Source organism: Amia ocellicauda, chromosome 11 (genome assembly GCF_036373705.1).
Source record: "Amia ocellicauda isolate fAmiCal2 chromosome 11, fAmiCal2.hap1, whole genome shotgun sequence".
Taxonomy (NCBI): Eukaryota; Metazoa; Chordata; class Actinopteri; order Amiiformes; family Amiidae; genus Amia; species Amia ocellicauda.
In genome coordinates, this window is record NC_089860.1 from 25,910,744 (window position 1) to 25,928,071 (window position 17,328).

The 17,328-nt window shown below is 47.4% G+C and overlaps 1 protein-coding gene across 4 annotated transcripts; it reads left to right on the top strand.

The window, feature by feature from the left end:
* The first annotated feature begins 1,511 nt into the window (after nucleotides 1-1,511).
* On the top strand, nucleotides 1,512-17,089 carry sfpq (splicing factor proline/glutamine-rich). 4 transcript variants are annotated; one of them, XM_066717180.1, is made up of 12 exons: nucleotides 1,512-2,215; nucleotides 3,811-4,017; nucleotides 4,275-4,576; nucleotides 5,814-5,909; nucleotides 6,033-6,229; nucleotides 6,309-6,393; nucleotides 6,509-6,623; nucleotides 7,002-7,050; nucleotides 7,372-7,493; nucleotides 10,743-16,621; nucleotides 16,798-16,882; nucleotides 16,969-17,089. In XM_066717180.1, exons 1-10 carry the CDS (start codon nucleotides 1,703-1,705, stop codon nucleotides 10,875-10,877), a joined length of 1,821 nt encoding a protein of 606 aa, XP_066573277.1. In that variant the 5' UTR covers nucleotides 1,512-1,702; the 3' UTR covers nucleotides 10,878-16,621; nucleotides 16,798-16,882; nucleotides 16,969-17,089. The 4 variants fall into 4 exon arrangements, with proteins under 4 accessions (XP_066573277.1, XP_066573279.1, XP_066573278.1 ...); XM_066717182.1 differs by having other exon boundaries at nucleotides 16,570-16,621; XM_066717181.1 differs by having other exon boundaries at nucleotides 3,829-4,017.
* The last annotated feature ends 239 nt before the right edge of the window (nucleotides 17,090-17,328 follow it).

Below are 17,328 nucleotides of genomic sequence, written 5' to 3' on the forward strand. Positions count from 1 at the left end.
CAGGCGGGTGGGGATGGACTGCAGTGTGTTCAGTTATGTGTGAATTAACACGGGGAAAGTGCCAGGGCTGGGTGTGGACAAGTGGGACAGCAGGGACCCTGGTAGAGTGAGTGAGTGTGTGTGTTGGGTATCACACAGACAAACTATTCACGGTCCACAATCCCAATCCCAGAAATGCAAACACATTCGCATATTCTCTCACTAAGTCACTCAGTCATACACACACACACACAGTCACTTGGTCTCACATACTCTCACAGTCATATAAAGATACAAAGTAACATATAGCCCTATAGTCTAGTTTAGATACATTGATGCAGTCCAATCTTCAGGGACAGATGCAACCTCTCCGCTCCTGGGTTTCAGACAGATTGGTGGACGCTGCCTGTATTGCATATACCTGAGGGATCACAATCAAAACGGATTCTATAATAACCTTCATCCACTGTGCCGCTGGAAAATAATGTATTCTCTCCTCCAAAAGCTAAGGGAGTTTCGAGTTTAATACGGAATTGCCGCTCTGAAATTAAGTTTACTGGTACGTTTTAATCTTTTAAAAAATACGATGCGCATCGTTGCGTAGAACCCTAAGAGACGGCCATCCATGTAGGAGTTTTTTGTTTTTCTCTCCTCCGTGCCTAAATGGTTTATTTACTTAAATGTTCACTCACTTTATTGTAGATCATGTAAAATGTTTACAGGTCTATATTTGATTTGATTGAATTTATGTTTTTTATTTTGCTATACGTTTGTTGTATGTTTACCAGTCTGTAAAGCGCTCTGTGGCTACCCTGCGAAGGGCGCTATACAAATAAAAATTGATTGAACCGGGAATGGGAGCTGTGGTTGTGTTCTTGCAGGTCAGATTTGTGCAGTTCTGCGCGGATCTGCGCTGCTCTACTAATGGGATCGGTGGAATTATGCAGATCTGTGCAGAACTGCGGAAATATGCGCACAACGAACGCGACCTATTGTATCATATGTATTGTCTTGCCATGTCTCGTGTCCCCGCCACCGTCTCTCTTTTTTTAATCAATTTAAATTCAAAGTGAGCTTTCTGGCATGACAGGTTTACGCCAGTGTTGCAATAATATCCAGTCAGAGACGCGAAAAACTAAGATGGCTTAATTTCCTCTCTCTTTCCCGTTTTTTTTTTTTTCATTTCCCTGTAGTTGGAACAGCTGGTCAGTTTAAAAACACAAAAGGACCCGGATACAAATAATCAAATGCCATTGAAATGACGTTAGACAAGAGTAAAGCCAGGGCCCTAAGGAACACGCCTCTATTCGAAAATGAATAGTACATTTGTACCAATAGAAACGAGGGACTTTGAAATGCGACGTTGTTATAGGTGGTTATTCTTCGTTGTGCCCGCCCATAATTCCACCTCCTTGTGAAGATTGACAGACATACTGGCTAATTGAGTGAGGTTATGCTACAGTATTAACATGATTGGTCCACATGCGAAAAACGTCACAGTAAGTGAGGCTGAGAAGGAGCTTATAAAAGGCCATCACAAAGAGAGAAAGTGCTCATTTCGCCGCCATTTTGTTCTTTTTGGAGAGGTATTCTGGTCTGTTAGTGACGCATTTAATTGACTTTTTAATATTTGTTTAGCACTCACTTCTTGAGCTGTTTGACGGTGGCTACGCATTTACTGTTTTTTGTTTTTTCCTTTTGAGTTAATCAAATAAATACAATAATGTCCCGGGATCGGTTCAGAAATCGCGGCGGGTTCCAGCGCAGAGGCGGCAGTGGAGCAGTTCGGGGCGGAATGGGGGGAAACCCGAACTTCAGGAATCACAGCCAGCATCCCTTCCAGAACCGGCCTCCGCAGCCGCCGACATTAAACCAGGGCCCAGTGCCCAAACCAGGCCCACCTCCGAGCCCGATCACCAGCCCCCAGAAGCCATTGCCTCCCCACGCGAACCAGACACCGCCGCCAAATCAGCCCGTCCAGCCCGTCCAGCAGTCGCCTAATGCAAACAACAAGACTACTCCGACACCCCCGCCGCAGGCCCCGGTCAGCCAGCCTCGCCTGCAGTCCCCGCCGCCCAAGACCATCCCCCCGGCGGCCCAGAATCAACTACCAAACAAGAATCAACAGAAACCCGGCCAGGGCAACGAACACAAGCCGCCGGTGCCCCCGAACAACAAGCCTCCTCAGCAACTGCAACCGCCGAAGAAACAGGATGTTTCCTCCGAGCAGCCTCAGGTACCATTAACCACCCATCTTGGCTCACTTTGTGTAGTTTCTGTACGTTTAAATGTCACTGGAATAGTAAAGTGCACTCCGCCCTTCGATGTGGGGATCTGTCTTTTAAACCGAAATTGGTGATCCGAGGGAGTGTGATCTGTGACTTGTGGTACCTGTAATATCATTGTTACGCGTGTTTTGTTTCTCCGTTGCTGTCCAGTACCTCGATAGTAATGGTCGCCTGCTCAGACGTGGCCTCGGCTTGTGAATGTTTTTTTTAAGACAAAGGGGTCAGTTTTCTTTGGCCCCACAGCTATTGCACTTTTGTGGAAGGGCTGTGGTGTTCAGGTCGAGTGGATGAGCTGGCGGGCTGCATTTTGAGCTGGTTTTCCGACAGCGCTGCCTCCGCGCCCGCGTCCTATTGTTCAGAGTGGAGGACGGGGCTCGTGGAGGCCGCCATTTTAAGCGCCCGTTTAGAATTCCGTCCTCGCTGCATTGCAGTCGACCCTCTCTCTCTCGCCGTCTCCTGTATTAAAATGCGTTTTATAGTCCCTTTATGGATATATAAACAAGGTCTTATTGGATATACTTGAAATCCGTCTCATTTATCAGGGCAACTCGACTTTGTCAATCTAATTTAAATGTATCGGTCACTTCAAATACGCGACTGCCAAATTCTAGTCACGTTACTGGCTTGTAGCCATCTCTTTAGTTTTAAGATTGTATCGGTTATACAGTAATTGGTAACCTTTTGTCCTCGTAATGCTATACACATGAACGGTGTTGATATTTCCATTTGTATATGGTGATGCGTTTTTTGTGTTCACGGCGACGCAAACAATTGCGTAGTGAACACGTTTAAACGTTACCAACAGCAAAGCTGCACAATTTGAGCTACTTGAGTGTATTGGGTTACATTTTATACTTCACAGCTTCTGTATCAATGTAAGGGTTTGATAAATGTGGCTTGGTCCATGGTGACTCGCATAAGACACACTATTATGGTATAAAACGCCGCTGTAGACAAACTCATAGTAAAAGCTTATGGTTTGAATCCCAGACTACTTCATGGAAGAACTTATAACAGGTTGTGATGCCTAAAGTTTAAAATGTCATACAACCCATTTTGCAGGTTATTAGTCTGTAGGTAATCGAACTTGGTGACCCGTTTAACTTCAATCCGTTTAAAACAAATTGCTGAAAATGTGCAAATAAGTGTTATTGGTTACTATGTGCATTAATGCAGTTATTGCTTATGCTTTCTCCCTCTCAAATTCAAATGGTACTGTACTGGCATGACAAACATTGTAGTATTGCCACAGTTATATTCACACCAATAACATTACCTATGTATACACAATGGAGATCACTTAACAGAGTATTGGAATAATCAGTGCAAATATGGATAGTAACTATACAATACAACCATACCTACGTGTGTATTCATGTATATATGCATGTATACATGACTATACATAGACGCATTATATACACGTACATACTCTCCCCTCTCTCATTGCCTGTGTTTTGAGAGGGAGCTGTGGCTGTGCTGCAGCCAGTCTATACTATGTGCTCATTCTCGGTTTGTTTGGACCGCTATGGCTTCCTTTAAGTGGGTCGGTCTCTCCCAGGAGCTGAAGGCCACCTTGTCCCTGCTGCGCAGACCAGGCGAGAAGACTTACACCCAGCGCTGCCGGCTCTTCATCGGCAACCTGCCCGGCGACATAAGCGATGACGAGTTCAAGAGGCTGTTTGCCAAGTATGGGGAGCCCAGCGAGATCTTCATCAACAAGAACAAGGGCTTTGGCTTCATCCGCCTGGTAAGGGCCCATTTCCACATCACACATGGCCGCTGTCAGTTTCAATGCCTCTCCACACCTGCTTATTAGACCGCAAATGGATTTTGCCGTTAAAGTGAAATGCAACCTGCTTTGTCGGCCAGTGTAGTCATTCTAGTCGGTGTGGCACAACCTGTTTGTAAAACTGGTGTAGAAGTGTTGTGCTCAGTGCTGTGGTGTGCAGTTTGTTTTTTCAGTTAGATGAGTATGCCAATGTTTTGTCTGTCTTCCCCATGCAGGAGTCACGGGCACTGGCAGAGATTGCCAAGGCTGAGCTGGATGATGTGCCGATGAAGGGGCGCCAGCTGCGCGTGCGTTTCGCCACTCACTCGGCTGCACTGTCTGTGCGCAACCTGTCTCCTTTCGTGTCCAATGAGCTGCTGGAGGAGGCCTTCTCACAGTTCGGCCAGGTGGAGCGTGCCGTGGTGATCGTGGACGACCGCGGCCGCTCCACGGGCAAAGGCATTGTGGAGTTTGCCTCTAAGCCTGCTGCCCGCAAAGCCCTGGAGCGCTGCACTGAGGGCGTGTTCTTGCTCACAACGTAAGTCTGTGCCTGACCCCAGCCCTGACCACACTGCCATTGGCATAGGCAGAGCACTACACCACTGCTTCCTGCAGTCCGCACAGCTGTGGCATGGTGCAGAAGGCTTCCCCGGAGTTCTCTGCAGGCTGGGTCATTTTCTTCAGTGGTTCTCATTAGAAACTGCTTATCTGACTCTCCTCATTGGTCTTGTGATGGTGACTGCACAGCTTGTGGAGGTGTTACTGTGGAGCAGTTTTCTCCACAAAACATTCCTTAAGTCTGTAAAATGATGTTTTGCACAGTAGTACTGAAAATTCAGTCTCAATAGTCTGGACTTGAAGCTGGCTCTTTTGTTGGAATCAGACCTAGAATATTGGTCAGCTGACCCATCAGAAACCGCATCATTTCTGACAATCTGTGTTTTTCAACTTGGGATGATAGTGATGGCTGATTCTTCAGCTAGGGAACAATACACAATCCTATAGTTGCTGCTATACAAATGGTTATGTTGTAAGTCACCCTGGATAAGGGTGTCTGCCAAGAAATAAAAATAGCTAACCAGCATAAATACTATAGCTAGTTCATGAAGCTACTGTAGTTAGTGGAGAATAACCAAACACAAATCAACAAACAGCATGGTGAGGATATAAACCAGTCACTGTTTGCTGTACTATTAAGTTTGACTATTTTAAATCTTCAGAAATAAAAACAATGCTTTTTTTCTTTTTTAAATCATTTAAAAGCCTGATATAAATCAATCAAAATTGAAAACAAAACTGTGAATCAAGTGTATAAACAATGAATAGAACTAAATAGAGTGCCTAAGGTGATCATCCAACTAAACTCAAATCAATAACAATCTGGTGCATTGGAAACAGAATGGGAAATGCAGTAGACAAAACCAATAACATCCATCCAAGTAACCAAACAAAATAATCTAATGCATTTTAAAGGAAACAGTCAATCCAAAGACAAATCATAAATGGAACAAAACCAGCAAAAAACTAATTGAGAAGTTTGCTGAACTAGTCATTGGATAATCTCAAACAACCATTTTAAGAGGAAATAAAATGCCATGTGAAGCAAACCGAATTTGGGTTTCAACCTCAAACATTAGACATGGCAAACTATCCCTGATCCTGTGCCAGTCCTAACCTTAAGTGTGATTGTATAAATGTAATCTGAAGAGTTTTGTTCACTAACCCCTGATCAGTCTTGGCCTCAGTGTCCCATGACCCTCTGATTGTCTCACCAGGTCCCCACGCCCTGTGATTGTGGAGCCCCTAGAGCAGTTTGATGATGAGGATGGGCTGCCGGAGAAGCTGGCTCAGAAGAACCCCATGTATCAGAAGTAAGACTCCCTGGGCTGCTTTCCACATTCCTGCGCTTAGCCTTGTGTTGCTCACTTCATGCTGTAGGTCAGTTTTCCCTGTTAATGGTTGACCAATGCTCTCTGGCCATGTTCCCCACTCAGGGAGAGGGAACAGCCCCCACGTTTTGCCCACCCTGGCTCCTTCGAGTTTGAGTACTCGCAGCGCTGGAAGTCCCTGGATGACATGGAGAAGCAGCAGCGGCAGCAGGTTGAGAAGAATATCCGTGAGGCGCGCGATAAGCTGGAGGGAGAGATGGAGGACGCCTACCATGAGCACCAGGCCAACCTGCTGCGACAGGGTGAGTCCCACCCCTTGTTTCTGCGTTGCAAGCCCTTGGGCACTGTGCATGAAGCTCACTTCCTGTCTCTTGCCCTTAGATCTGCTGAGGCGCCAGGAGGAGCTGCGTCGAATGGAGGAGCTGCACAGCCAGGAGATGCAGAAACGCAAAGAGATGCAGCTCAGGTGAGCTACTGTGGGGAGGAGGTTGACTTGGGAGTCCATGTGCCAGGGTGGTGGTAGGGTGGTCTCATGGGTTGTGAGGCAGTCTGAAGTCTGACACCCCTCCCTCCTCCTGCAGGCAGGAGGAGGAACGACGGCGCAGGGAGGAGGAGATGATGCGGCAGCGTGAGATGGAGGAGCAGATGCGCCGGCAGCGTGAGGAGTCCTACAGGATGGGCGGCTACATGGACAGTGTGAGTGTGCTGTCTTGCAGCCCTTTCTCCCCAGGCAGCTGCCAGCAGCGGTGTGTTAAAGGAGTGAAAGGTGATTTGTTAAGGGGGTCATGAGAGGGAGAGGGCCCAAGAGAGCCCTGTGTGTAATATCGGTGGGGCACATGCAGTTTTTTTTTTTTTTCCCTTTTTATTTTTTTTTTCCCCATGGGGCCCAAAATACTGGAAACGCCCCTGGCTGCTGCTGACTCATAAAGCCTCCTGTTCATGGCACTGCCCCTTGTGACAGCAGCTTAAGGCCTTGTTCAGCTCCAGCATCGCGGGTGACCTGGTGAGGTTCAGCTTAGCTGCTGGCCTCTCGGGCCAGACTGCAGCATTTTGACTGAATGTCTTCTGTTACAGAGGGAGAGGGAGATGCGGCTAAGCGGTGGGGGCTCTATGGGCATGTCAGGTGAGTAACATGGCACCCCAGCTTCCTATTAATTGGTGGTCACTACCACTGGCTTCAGTGTAACATTTCAGAATCCTTGTTTTATGCTATTGCACATGGATGCATCTCTGCCTGTCATTTCATACACAAGCCAGTATTAAGTGTTCATTGACTAAGTTAGTGAATTTCTACAGGAGGAAAGTGGAAGCAGAATTATCCTCGCCTTGGGGTAGTGTTGCTTCGGTACAAGCATTTGTGAGCAGCTTACAGCATAACCACTGGTCCACTGATGGGTCTGGTTCTGGAACTGAATGCCAGTCTGACTCTGCCTCTCTCCCACAGACATGCCCTTTGGTTCACCCAACCAGAAGTTCCCCATGGGAGGAATGGGCTTTGATGGCCACCAGGGCATGGGTGCACCTGCAGCTGGGGGCATGGGTGGTGCCATGATGCCTGCTGACATGGTAATGTATCCTGGTGGGGGGTTGTACTGTAAGACAGGGAGGTTGGTGTGGGGTGAGTGAATAACACAAAGGGGTTCTCTAGAGTAACAACTGCACAGCGGTTAGTTGATGGTGTGGCGTCTGCGATCTCGCCACCCACCCAGATTAGTTTCCCACCCCCTCTCCACCATGAGGGAGCCTGCTCTTCACTGCCAGCCACAGACAAGCGTCTGACAGCCTGCTTGGTGTAGGTTGGCATTGGGTTTCAGTGACAGGTGTGATGTAGTCCAGCTCCCCCACTCCCCTGCTGTGTGGTGTGCAGCCTCTCTTCAGGAAGTGGTTGCTGTCACCCAGTCCTTCCCTGCTGGACTGCAAAGAGATCAATCTGTACTAAAACTGCCTTCCAGGAAGTGGAACAACTCTGTGGAATGCTTTATAATAGTTTTAATTAAAATAATTGGCAAGTCCTGTTGCTTAGATTTGGGAATGGACAGGCAGGACACTCCCAGAGCAGTGACTGCTCTGCCTCCCCAGCCTGGCCAGTAGATCCTTTAGTCTCAGAGGAGCCATTATACAAGGTTATTCTGCCAATGTATTGACCCCCATACCACCTAACAAGCAATCTCCATTGTGTTCTTGGGGCCAGACTGGTGGAGTTTAGGGTCCTGTATAGATCAATATAGTTTGTAAAGTACTGTAGCAGTTCATACTGAACCTTGGTCTGAATCTAGTAATTGATTAGAGTAAAAACTGTACTGGTGCTCTGGAGCCCAACACCCTGTTTTCCTGAGCTGCCATTGTAACCTTAGGCAGGTCTGTGCTGTAGGATGTCATTACAGGGCTTTACAGTGTTGCAAATGGCAACCTGTGACTTGGGGGTTAGGGGGGGGGGGTTATATGCTGCAGTGTTCACTATGGAGGGTTTTGGGGAAAAGTAGAAGTCTGCAGTTCTGTAATGCTACAGTACCAATCCCTGTAATCTGTCTCAGCTTGTGACTCCATTAAGGGTCCGTGTGCTTTGACTGTGCCTGAATTACTTCAGTCTTGGCATGCTTGTCTCTTACCTCACTTTAGTACAGATTGATCTTTGAAAGCATTATCCTGCAGAAGATCCATGATGAGCTCACTGCACACCGGGAGGGACTGGGTGGGCCACACAGAACCCCCCCCCCCCACCCCCGGGCCACAACTGCCCTCCCTGTGCCCTGGCTGATCCTCAGGCTTGGACTCTTAGCTCAGGGTTCTGATGCAATTTGTAACCCTGATTCAGTGCAGTGGCCACTGCTCTCAGTAATGCGTAACGGCACCAGCACACCAGGATCCGCCCTGGGGTGACTGCTACACGCGTGTGCAGTCTTTCCTGCAGGCAGTAATGAATAGCTCTTATTTGCTCTAACTGTACAGGTCTATAATTTGTAAAAGCTTCTTGACCACTTGTTGTACTTGAGTTTCTCAATGTGGAATCGGAAAGCATTTCAGAAGCATCTTGGAAATGACAGCCCCGATTTTACCTTTTCTGTGACATTGCCTTTTCGTGTGCAAAAATCCCTTGTCCTTGGAATAAAACTCAACCCCCCCTCCCCCTTAGCTCAAACCTGGGTTCTGTGTAATGAGGGAGCAATTCTTGTAAAAAAAAAAAAAAAAAAAATATCCACCTGTCATCCACAGAAACTAGAAAAAGTAGAGTATGTGGTTTTGGGCAATTTAACATGCCCATAACCCCACACCTTCATCGCTCATTGTCCCCATCACTCCCCTCCTGTGAGGGGGCTTTCACTGACCAGTACCACTTTAACTGAAGCCTAGGTACTGTAGTACCATTCCCACTTCACCCCCTTCAATCTCTAATCCACTTTTACTTCCTGCGCCTTGCAAATGTATAGGTATACCTGGTTTAATGCCAATATGTAGAATGCGGATTCATTAGTGATTCCCCTGTAGTGAAAAAATCACAATAGGAGGCTCAATGGAAGTAATACTCAGCTCGTGGGTAGCCTTCACCTTTTGTTCAGCCAATCTGTTTTTTCCCTGTAGGGGCTTGAGGCTATGAGACCGCCAGCCAGTAAGAACAAGTGAAAGTTTTGGAAAATCGTGCTTTTATTGCTGGTTGTTGGCTCATTCTTATAGTTCTATTTTGAGTCAATTACATTTTTTGTAATGTTCAAGCAGTTTTGCTCAAGGTTTTAAATATATATTTTTTTAATTAGTTTCATTAGCCTTCATTTATCATTCATGGGAAAGAAATAACGCTGTAAGGAAAGCAACCCCATTAAAGTGTTAAATGACCCAGTTATGTGCCAATTATATAGCCCTATTTGCTGGACTGAGTCCTATGTGCTGTACTGGGTGTTCCTGTAGTTTCAAGTGAAGTCATTGTAGAACACTATTGGGTATGTTCTGCCAGAGTTAATGGGTGTGCTGTTATCTAGCCCCACAGACTGACCGAAGTGCTCGTCTCTAGAGCAGGTACTCTTCAGTCCGAATTGGTCTGCCTTAAAGTACTACACTAGAACTGTGATCCTGAGTAACTGTTACATTGCCTTTAACCATGTGTGAGAGCTGTGAAATGAGTGCTTTAGTGATCTTTTTGATTGCAGATCTGTAAATTTTATGCCTGTGAAGTGACCGGTTGAGTAGTTCTCTACTGCCACAGCCAAAGGGTATCCTGTGCTTCCCAAGACTTTTACTGTAGACAGGCGAAAGGAGGTTCAGGGTGTGAGGGGGTCTGTACCTCCAGACATAAACATTTAATAAAAGCACTTGGCTGTAGAAAATTTCTGCTCTGAACTTTCAGAGAAGCATTGATTTAAATTGACTGTTTAAGTGCAGTGAAAAGATTGGTATGCGTTTGCCTGAAGTGAGATGCAGCCTGGGTATACTCCCAGCTGTGATACCGGAGACTGCAGTGTGTTCCCTGGTAGTGCTGTGTGGTTTGAATGACGTGGAGCTCTGTCCTGACCGCAGGGCCAGAGCTGCTGTCCCAGCCTGCTCTTATTAAATGTTCCCTCCCCAGTGAGTACTGTAGCTCAGACCTGCTGGCATGCGCTGTAGCTGGTTTAACTAACGAAACCATTACCCTCTCTTCCTTTTTTTTGTATGTCGCCTGTGGCCCCTGTGGATCTGCATATCGGACCGTTTCAACCAACCTTTGCTCCGGACTTATCTTCTGTTTATTTGCACTTAAATCGTCTTGCAAACTCCTAAATCCCCCCCCCCCTCCTCTGTGTGGACTCATGTTGACCCTTCCCCTGCTGTGATTTGCCCCTGTAGCGCAATGAGCGTTTCCCACAGGGTGGCCCTGGGGGCCCCAGGGGCATGGGCCCCGGTGGCATGGGCCCTGGTAACCCTGGCTTCGGCCGTGGGCGTGAGGAGTTCGATGGGCCAGCCAAGAAGCCCAGATTCTAATGCCCCTTACCGACCGCTGGAGACTTGAGAAACCAGCGCTTTGTGTAGATCCTGCTCCCAGCGCCCCACCTAGAGTCACAATGTTGTATTTGAGTTTAAAGTGTTCCTGCATTTTAGTGAGACTTTTTATGGCAACCTTGATTTTTTTTTTTTTTTTTTTTTTTTTTTTTTTTTTTTTTTAAATGAAATTTTATTTTGTATTTTTGAAGTAGTCATTGGTTAACTGGTAGCTCTTGCCCTCCCCATACCCTTGTATTCTATCATTCCCTCCAGTTAAATCATATTCTGTGATGGACTCATGCTGTGGTGAAATTTGTAAGTAATTCTCAACTTTATATGGCTGTGTTTATTTGTGCCATTTCACATTTGAAACCTGTAACTTTTTTTTTTTTAATAACTTTACAAATAAAGACTGTAACTGGTTCTTTAATGAATGAATTCTGCTCCAAGTTTATTTTCAGTACAGAAGGTAGTGGCCCAGAGTTGCACTGTGGCCTTCCAAACGGGCCTCCCCAGTCTGTGGCCTCATTACTGCGCCTCCCCACTGAGAACAGCAGCTATAGTCAGATCTGCATAGTGCACATGTGGACTTGCAGAGTAGCTTAGGCTGTGTTGCGTGTAGTTGTCATATGAAGCTCCCTCTTTGTAAAGAGCAGAATTGTAATTCTGTATTCTAAGATGTTAAAACCTTAAACATTTGAAATATAACATATATACAAGGCAGTTACCCACCTTTACTCAACAGGCTTGGTTTATTGCTGTAATTGTCATTCGTAGTGCTGTATGTACCACTGTGGTATATAGGAGGTGGGGGGGGGGGATGTATTTGAAAGCAAGTGGCCGCCTTAGCTGTGCCAGTGGTGCTACTGTCTACTGATGGCTGCGTTGGAAGCGGCTCCTTATGCATTTATATCCCAAAGCTTAAACCCTGTCCTTGTAGAGGTGAGGCTTGATAGAGAGGGCAGCCAAGTCCACGTTTGTGTTCTGCTAAGTGTCCGCACATCTGTGGCTCTGACCAGTCCTCAGTGACTGAGCCAGCGCCCCCATAACCTGCCCAGATTACTGTACAGCCTAACCCCTATGTTGCCAAAGGGTGACCTCTGCCTTTTCCTGTGGGAAGATGTGGTCTTTCTGGGTAATCTCTCGGCCAGTCTAGTCACAATTAAAATGGGCATGCTTGTGTACAGATGCAGCCAGCGAGTCTGCTCTTAGCTGGGACTATAGGGCATCTCTTAATGTGGTTGGAGACAGTCTGGTCTCTGCCCTTTTATTCTAATTGGAAACGTAGACCACCAATAAGCTGTAAATTATTGCCAACCACCACCACTGGGCTCCCAATCTGCCTTTATTTTTATTTATTTTTTGTACTCCAATGCTTTTTTTGCAGTAGCCTTTCAAAATCCTGTAGCTGCAAAGTTGCTATAGCAGTGTAACTGAAATCTTCCCCCATGCAGTACTGTATAGTGTTAATTTCCCTTGGTAGAATTTGATGCCATTCCTATGTGGCTGGCTCCTGGCCTGTAAGCATATGCAGTGTCGTTGGACTGATGCTCTTTCACAGCAGCAATGCTACAGTTTCACCTTCAACATTTGGCCCTTAGTGTGGTCCTGCACATACCCAACCTGTGTAGCTGTAATTCTATGTGAATTGTTTGCAAAGGCTTGACCTGACCCTATAGATTGAGGTTTCCAGTTGCTTGAATGGCACCTGGATGGACGCTGCCTTGATATGGTCTTTCTCCAGCTCCTGCACCTACAATGTTTAATTCTCTGCTGTCTCTGTATTGGATCAATGTAACTTTCTTCCCTAACAGGTTAAGTGTTCACACCCGGCTCGAGCTGCAGGTTGACAGCGACGCATGGCGAGCCTGAAGCGCAGCTCGATTCACACTGTGAATGAGCTCGATGGACTACACTTACAGTAGCCAGGGAGCTCCTCTGCACTCCCGCTTGTTAGGACTTCCTAGGAGTTTAGTGCCATTTGAGAGATTGGGGGGTGGTGGGGATCAAAACTAAACCTAAAACTGTCTTAATCCCTTTAGGCTGGCAGTACAAGGATTTGGTGCTCTGTCATGGTTGCAGTGTGGTGTAGTTCATTAGGCCTTGTGTGAACAGAGTGCTGCAACTTATTTATTCTACTATGGTCCTTGGCAGTTACCTTTTGCAACTAAATTTAAAAAGTTTGGAGTGTGAATGCTCTCAATACTGGACACATGGCAGGATTTTTTCTACTATACATTGGTGATCCCTTTAGTGTCCATATTTCTGTAAATGGCTGACCGATGGTATGAACTATAGTGTTCTGATACTAAGTTTTTTACACCCAGAGCTCTTCTGTTCAGTCCCATGCAGTTCAGCTTCAGCCTTGTTCTTTCAAACCAGGTCTGACTCTGCTGACTGAGCTCTTGGATGACCCGTTGTGGCAAAGTTAAAGCTTCCCTAAAACTTCTTGGACAAAAGCGCCAATGTATTTCTTTACTCTCCATTAGTTAATGGAAGCTGGCCCTGACTTCACAGCAGCACTGTTAAAGCCACTGTGGCTCCCCCTATCCACACACTAGAATAGCTGCTTCAGCTCCCACACATTCTAGAATCGAATACCTGGCAAACATGAGGCAGTCTAGCTAAATGGACTTTATCAAGGCCAGGAGGAGCTCTATAAAATTGAACCTATGAAATGTACAAGGTTAAGTTTCTTTAATCTTTAACTTTTAATCTATTCCTCCCAGTTTACACAATAAGGAATGGCTCCCCAACAGATTAAAGCTGATCTGCTCCATACCCTGTACTGGACCTGCACTCCCTCACAGTGGAGTGGCAGTTTCAGTGGTGTACTGGCCAGTTCTGATTTGACTGCCTATATCCAAGACAACACAATTCCAACAATTACATTATAAATGTTCAGGGAAACTGTCAAATGTTACATAGTGCAGAGTATGATCTGCAGTCTGTAGGCTCTAGCTAAAGGTACAGGCAAAGCTAGTGCAAAGTTATTGGGCATCTAGTGTAATTGAATCTGATGAAAGCTTTTAAGAGTTTCCAATGATGCATTTCACTGGGTTCTGGAGTAAGCATTGTGAGATTCCTCAGTGTATATTACCCTAGCCTTCGGACTGATGTGTAACAATTTTCAGCAGGGAAATGTACTTAGTCATAATTTGTTGCCCCAGTTTCTGAACGCCAGTGTAAAATCGGAATCCCCAGTGTCAAGTGAACTCCCTGCTGACTGTAACAGGCTGGTCGTGTGACTAGGGTCGGTGTGAGTGCATGACTAAAGGACTGTTTCTGGCGGGGGTTGGGCACTCTCCCTGATGCGCTGCCATAGCGAGCCGCCCGCAGTGGGCTGGTCTCTGCAGTACAGTGCTGTGAGGATCAGTAGTGCTACAGCAGGCAGTGGACGTTAGAGCCTGGACTTTAACCAGTCAAGACGCACAGCTGCTGGAAGGTAAGTTGACCTTTTAAGATTAAACTAGTCAACTGTTTCATGTTAAGTGACCTGTGAGATGTAATCCTGGTTCTGGCATCACACATCTGAGAATGGATTCGCAGTGCAGAACGATCTTTTGTTCCCTTGCTTGTTGCAGCAAAACTAGTGGACCCTTTACCATGGTACCTGTGAGGAGTTGTGTGCGGGGCTTGGTTTTATTTTTATTTTTTTACACTGGGTGCTACTGTGGTAGTATGCACCTGGGGGTGTCCGAGCTCTGCAGCTGCCGTCTGTGCAGACGGATGCAGACTGTGTCACTGGCTCAGCTTTGTGGGAGGGGTGGGGGCTGTATTCCTTACTCTGCGATGCCCAGCTGGGCTCAGTAGGTTGTAATTTAAAACCCATGTTTTGTGTTCAGTACACGGGACTTGGTAAAATGTTCTTGTGTTCTCTGTAAGTTTGGATGGCATGTTCTCCTCACTCAGCCCACCTCTTGCAGTACGCTGCCCAGCTCTGGTCTGTGTTCCGCTGAGTGTCAGGGGTGTTGATCTGGGTATGGTTGGAAGATTTGAAAGGGACTGTAGTCCAGTAGATTCTGGGCTTAGATATTCTGGGAATAGTTATTGGGCAGTAGCAATAGCTGTAGTGTGGCAGTGTGCTATAGACAGGGCACAGTGTATCTTTGCATTTATCAGCTGTAGGACAAATGTATTGTAAAGGCTGTTCACCCCCATTAACTATCAGTCCAGTCAGTGAGCTCTGTGGCATACTGCCTCTATCAGTCTAGTCAGTGAGCCCTTAAAATGTCTCTGTCCAGTCAGTGAGCTATGTGGCATATTTGCTCTATCTGTCCAGTCAGTGAGCTGTTACACTGGCTTTTTTGTTGTTTGTGAGACTGCATCCCTCTTGCCTGTAAAGCACTTTAGGTAATCAGAGGAGTGACTGCTTTACAGGTACCCAGTGTAGTTAAGATAGTGGTGAACTTTCAGCAGTTTCCACCCCAGTCTGCAGGTCTCTTCCATTTACTAAAGCAACTTTAAAAAAAAGTCTGAGACTGTCTTGGAGTTTTTCGAGCTACGGTGTCTGCCCGTTGTGCCGTGGCAGCAGTTTGAATTGGTATTGCTCAGTTTCTGATGTAATGGTATACAGAAGGGTGAGGGTGGGGGTTTCAGTCTCCGGTGCCAGTGACCAGCCAACCTGTCTTGACAGAGGTGCTGTGCAGTACTGTGTACTCCACAGGGCCTCCTCAATAAGAGCTTGAAACCTGAGTTCCAGTGTTGCTGTAATGCCCGCTCTGGAGCTTTGCTGCCAGTCCCTGTAGAGGGCATCTGTCTGCTGGTGTCCCAGTCTCGGTGACGGTGGCCATGGTGTGGCAGCAGGGCCCTGAGATGGTGTATTTGTGTGGTCCAGCAGTGTTGTGACTGAGCCAGGCCCCTGGTCTAGGGGGGGCCTGGAAAGGGTGGTGTACCAGGTTCTGCACTGTGCTCCATACTGCCATCCCCTGGCTGCGGTGTAGAGCGCCAGGGCCCAGTTAACACTCCCCACAGTGTCTCAGCAGTGTGATGCCAGAACAGTGCCGAGATGCCTCTGCAGCGCTGCCGGGGGGCGAAGGCTTCGCTCGAGGGCTTTACTGTAGAGCTGGCTGTGCATCAGCAGCTAGCCCCCTGTACCTCACTCGGCTCTCTAGTTCTCGTTTTTGGTGTTGACTTGCAAACTGAAAACATGTACGTTTCTCTGCATGACCTCTGTGTTTAAATCAATCTCTAATGTAGCTCTGTAGTCTTCTCAGTTTGCTCCCTGCACTATGAGGCTGTGTTTTAAGATCTTAACCCTGTTGCTGCAGTCTGTTCTCCAGTCCAAATATCCACCCTGAGTGGCTGGGGATTTTGAGACCATGTCCATTTTTAGGATTTAATTGCCCCAGTCCACTGTAGTCCTGTGCCTGTTCGGTCAGGGACTCCATTAAGTCACCAGTGCCTTGCAGCCCACTCCTCGGTGCCCCTCTGCTGGCCTTGGGGGGGTGGGGTTGTCCGCTATGAGAGGGAGCTTTCACAGTCTGTGGACCCCCCCCCTCTATCATTGTGGGCTCTTGGCACCAGATAGCTGAAAATTGCCCCCCACCTACCTGTTGTCTCCAGCAATGTGGTGAATGGCACTCGCTGCTGGTGCCCCTCCCTCAGCCATCAGCACTCTTCTGTAGCGCCCATTCCCCGAGCCCCCCTCACTCCAGGGGCTGTGCTGACTCCGTGCCGCTTCTCTCTGCAGGTGCCAGGGCTGTGGGGAGGAGGTTAGGAGTGACCTTGCTCAGCCGACAAAGGTGAGTGCGTTTCTCCCCCCCTCTTTGTATACGAACTGGAGTCCCAGATCTGATGGACACTGATTTGTGAACCATTGACTTTGTATAGAGAAGTGTATCCCTGGGGCATCATTCCCTCACCTCCTCCATTACTGGGCCCAGTTTAACTTCTCTCATGTAATGCCATGTCTCTGCAGGCCTGACTGACTGAGGAGGTGCAAGTGTGAAGGGAGGCCAGAGGACCAAAGGCAGTCTCTCGGACCATAGCAGCAGCAGGTGCAGGTAGGTTCTCATACACTCCTGCTAACCCTGAGACCCTGTTCAGGCCCTTTGTAGCTGTGATTTATTGTCCCCGTCTCTCCTTGCAGGGCCTGACTGGCTGCTCCAAGAGTCGCCTGCCCGCCGGCCACCAGAGGTCCCGCAGCACCGGCCAGGGTGGCTCTCCACCAGTTTTGTTCCTTCCTGTATCAATAAAACTTCTAAACTGCAGCCTGTTTGCTCTTTTTTTCCGGTTCCACCCCTGTAATGCTTGGCTGGCTGTGCCCTGGGTAGCACAGGCTTCCAGTTATGATTCACTGCCCTCTGTGTTCTGCAGTGGGTGAGCAGCAGTAGCAAGGTGTGCCTGCAGCTGTATGTTGGAGACCTTGTATGGCTGGTGTCAGGGTGTTTCAGGCCTCAGCACAGTAACTGTAGAATCCAAACCACAATACTGTATAGTGCAAGCAGGT